General features: G+C 44.1%; 1 protein-coding gene across 1 annotated transcript in view; it reads left to right on the top strand.

Moving 5' to 3' along the window:
- The window catches only part of SPATA5 (spermatogenesis associated 5), a 395,498-nt gene that overhangs the window by 4,736 nt on the left and 388,614 nt on the right, over positions 1-2,148 (top strand). The window contains exon 2 of the mRNA XM_019522055.1: positions 1,128-1,252. Coding sequence (XP_019377600.1) covers positions 1,187-1,252 — 66 coding nt within the window. The 5' untranslated portion in view covers positions 1,128-1,186. The remainder of the gene's footprint in view (positions 1-1,127; positions 1,253-2,148) is intronic.

Genomic DNA, 2,148 nt, shown 5'->3' with positions numbered 1-2,148 from the left:
GCCCCTTCCCCCCACACACACTGCTGGGGTGGGTGTCAGTGTCTGTGTCTGCATGTCTGTGTCTGGGGGGCTGTTGCAAGGGGCATCAGGAGTGCTGTTGAGACTGGGGGCAGAGTGAGGGGCACCAGCAGTGCTGGGGGGGGTGCAGCTGTGGGGGGCCTTTAATTTTTATCATGGATTTTGGGTTTTTAATCAGAGAATTTGCGATTTTTAATCAGAGAATACCAGGATCCCTAATTATGAGACTATCACAGCTTCCTAGATGTTATTGTCCTGCTGTAGAAATATTTCTCCAAAGAGGCACTGGTGCTGTGCTGTTTATTTTTTAATGTCCAGCTGCTACGACATTGGTTGAGTGTAGACTGGTAGTTGGATAGCCCTTTCTGCTTATGTCTCTGGTTCAAATTGGTTGTGACCAAAACTGTTTGATGCCTGTTCAGAAATCTAAATGAGCCATACCAAAGAATGTGAAGTAGTTAACTGTGTTAATCTGAAGTTGGGCAGAAGGCAGGGTAGAGATGCATCTGACAGACTAGTGATTCTCAACCAGGGTGGCAGGACTCAGGTGCTTATCCATCCCTGGCTGATCCCTCCTGCCCACTGACTGGGCCCTCTGCAAGGAGATAAGCACTGTAATATATAAATTAGTTTTTGAAATTGCATTCTGTTCAATTCACAGAAGTTACTGAGGAGTGCCTCCAGTCAACAAGGGGTGCCTCAAGTCCAAAAAATTTTGAGAACCACTGTGATTGACTGAATCAGAGTTGCATAAGCAGTACTTCTGTACTATTCATCAATGTTAGTGGGAAAGAAAACAAAGAAGAGTAAACATATCTCCAGCATCTGTCATTTTAGTGGTGCGTATGTTTAGTGGCCTTTATGAAGTAAATTGGAGATATCTGCTTATACCACAGAAATCCCCAGTGATTCATGCTTTAGTGGTAAGAAAGAGTGGCACCAAAATTGAATGGACATGGATATTGAACAAGCATGTAAATTTCTTCAGTGCAAAGAATTGTTTTGATTGTCATTCTTCATACTGTAGTTGCTTCATGTGAATAGGGAGTTTTGTTTGCAAAATGATCTGACCTGTAGAATAATGACACATTTTTCTCCTAAAATTTTAGAAGATGAAAACATTCCTAAAACATACAGGAGCACTCTTGTACAACTAGGACTCAACACTATGAAATCTGCCAATATATGCATAGGTCGACCAGTCTTGCTTACCAGTGAAGATGGAAAACAAGAGGTGTGATTACTTTTCCTATTTAGCATGAATAAGAATATCTTATATGATTAAATGTTGTATTTGAGTTGTTGGGTTTAGGTTGTGAGGGGGGAGGGTTTAGTGATTTAAATCCTGTGGTTTTAGGTCTCCATGCAATTCAGTGCCATTGCTTGTTTCACATGAAGATTGAAAAAGGAGAATAATTGTGTATCTGGGTGCTTTTGCACACCACTCAATTGCTGCATGTCTGAACTTAGCCAGTGGCATTAATTGATTAAAAATGCTAAACATTACTTCCTCCTATTTAGTTTTTAACGGAAGAAATGACTCCCCACTTTTTATAGCGTACTCCCTAGATAGCATAATGTATTCTTTTTCAATTGTCTACTACTCATACTCACACTCTCCACTGATATTACCAGTGGAGTTTTCCTTGCCATTCTCGAAATGAAATTCTGCTGTTAAAAACATTTTGGTTCATCCTTAAGTCATAGTACTACTGTATGTAGTTTCTTGATTCCAAGGCAAAGTTTTTCCCCTCATTTAACATGGGGAGGGGGGAGGTCCCTTGTCTTGGAATTGAGTACAGTGGGGGCAGGTCAGGACTGGAGTCACAGCTGCTGCCTGCTTCCCCACTGCCCCTGAAGCCTCAGTCCATGGTCTCCCTCTCTGCACCCCTCTCTCCTTTCCATCTAGTGCCAGCTCCACCCCAGCTTTGCCCAGAACCCACCGTGCTGGCCCTGTACTGCTGATATGGGGCTAGACTGGTGTTGTGCCACAGGCTGTACCAGGGACAGAACCTGTCAGCACTAAAGCAAGGGTAGGGGGCTGGAGGGAGGTGGTTGTGGAGAGGAGGGGCAGAGGTTCTAGGGAAGGGAGGAACTGGGGGTGGGGGCAGGCAGGGGCCTGTGGCTGGG

Source organism: Gavialis gangeticus, unplaced genomic scaffold (assembly GCF_001723915.1).
Source record: "Gavialis gangeticus isolate Ggan-Ray unplaced genomic scaffold, GavGan_comp1, whole genome shotgun sequence".
Classification (NCBI taxonomy): Eukaryota; Metazoa; Chordata; order Crocodylia; family Gavialidae; genus Gavialis; species Gavialis gangeticus.
Note: the sequence above shows the minus strand (reverse complement) of the source record. Positions and strands in the feature narration are given on the sequence as shown.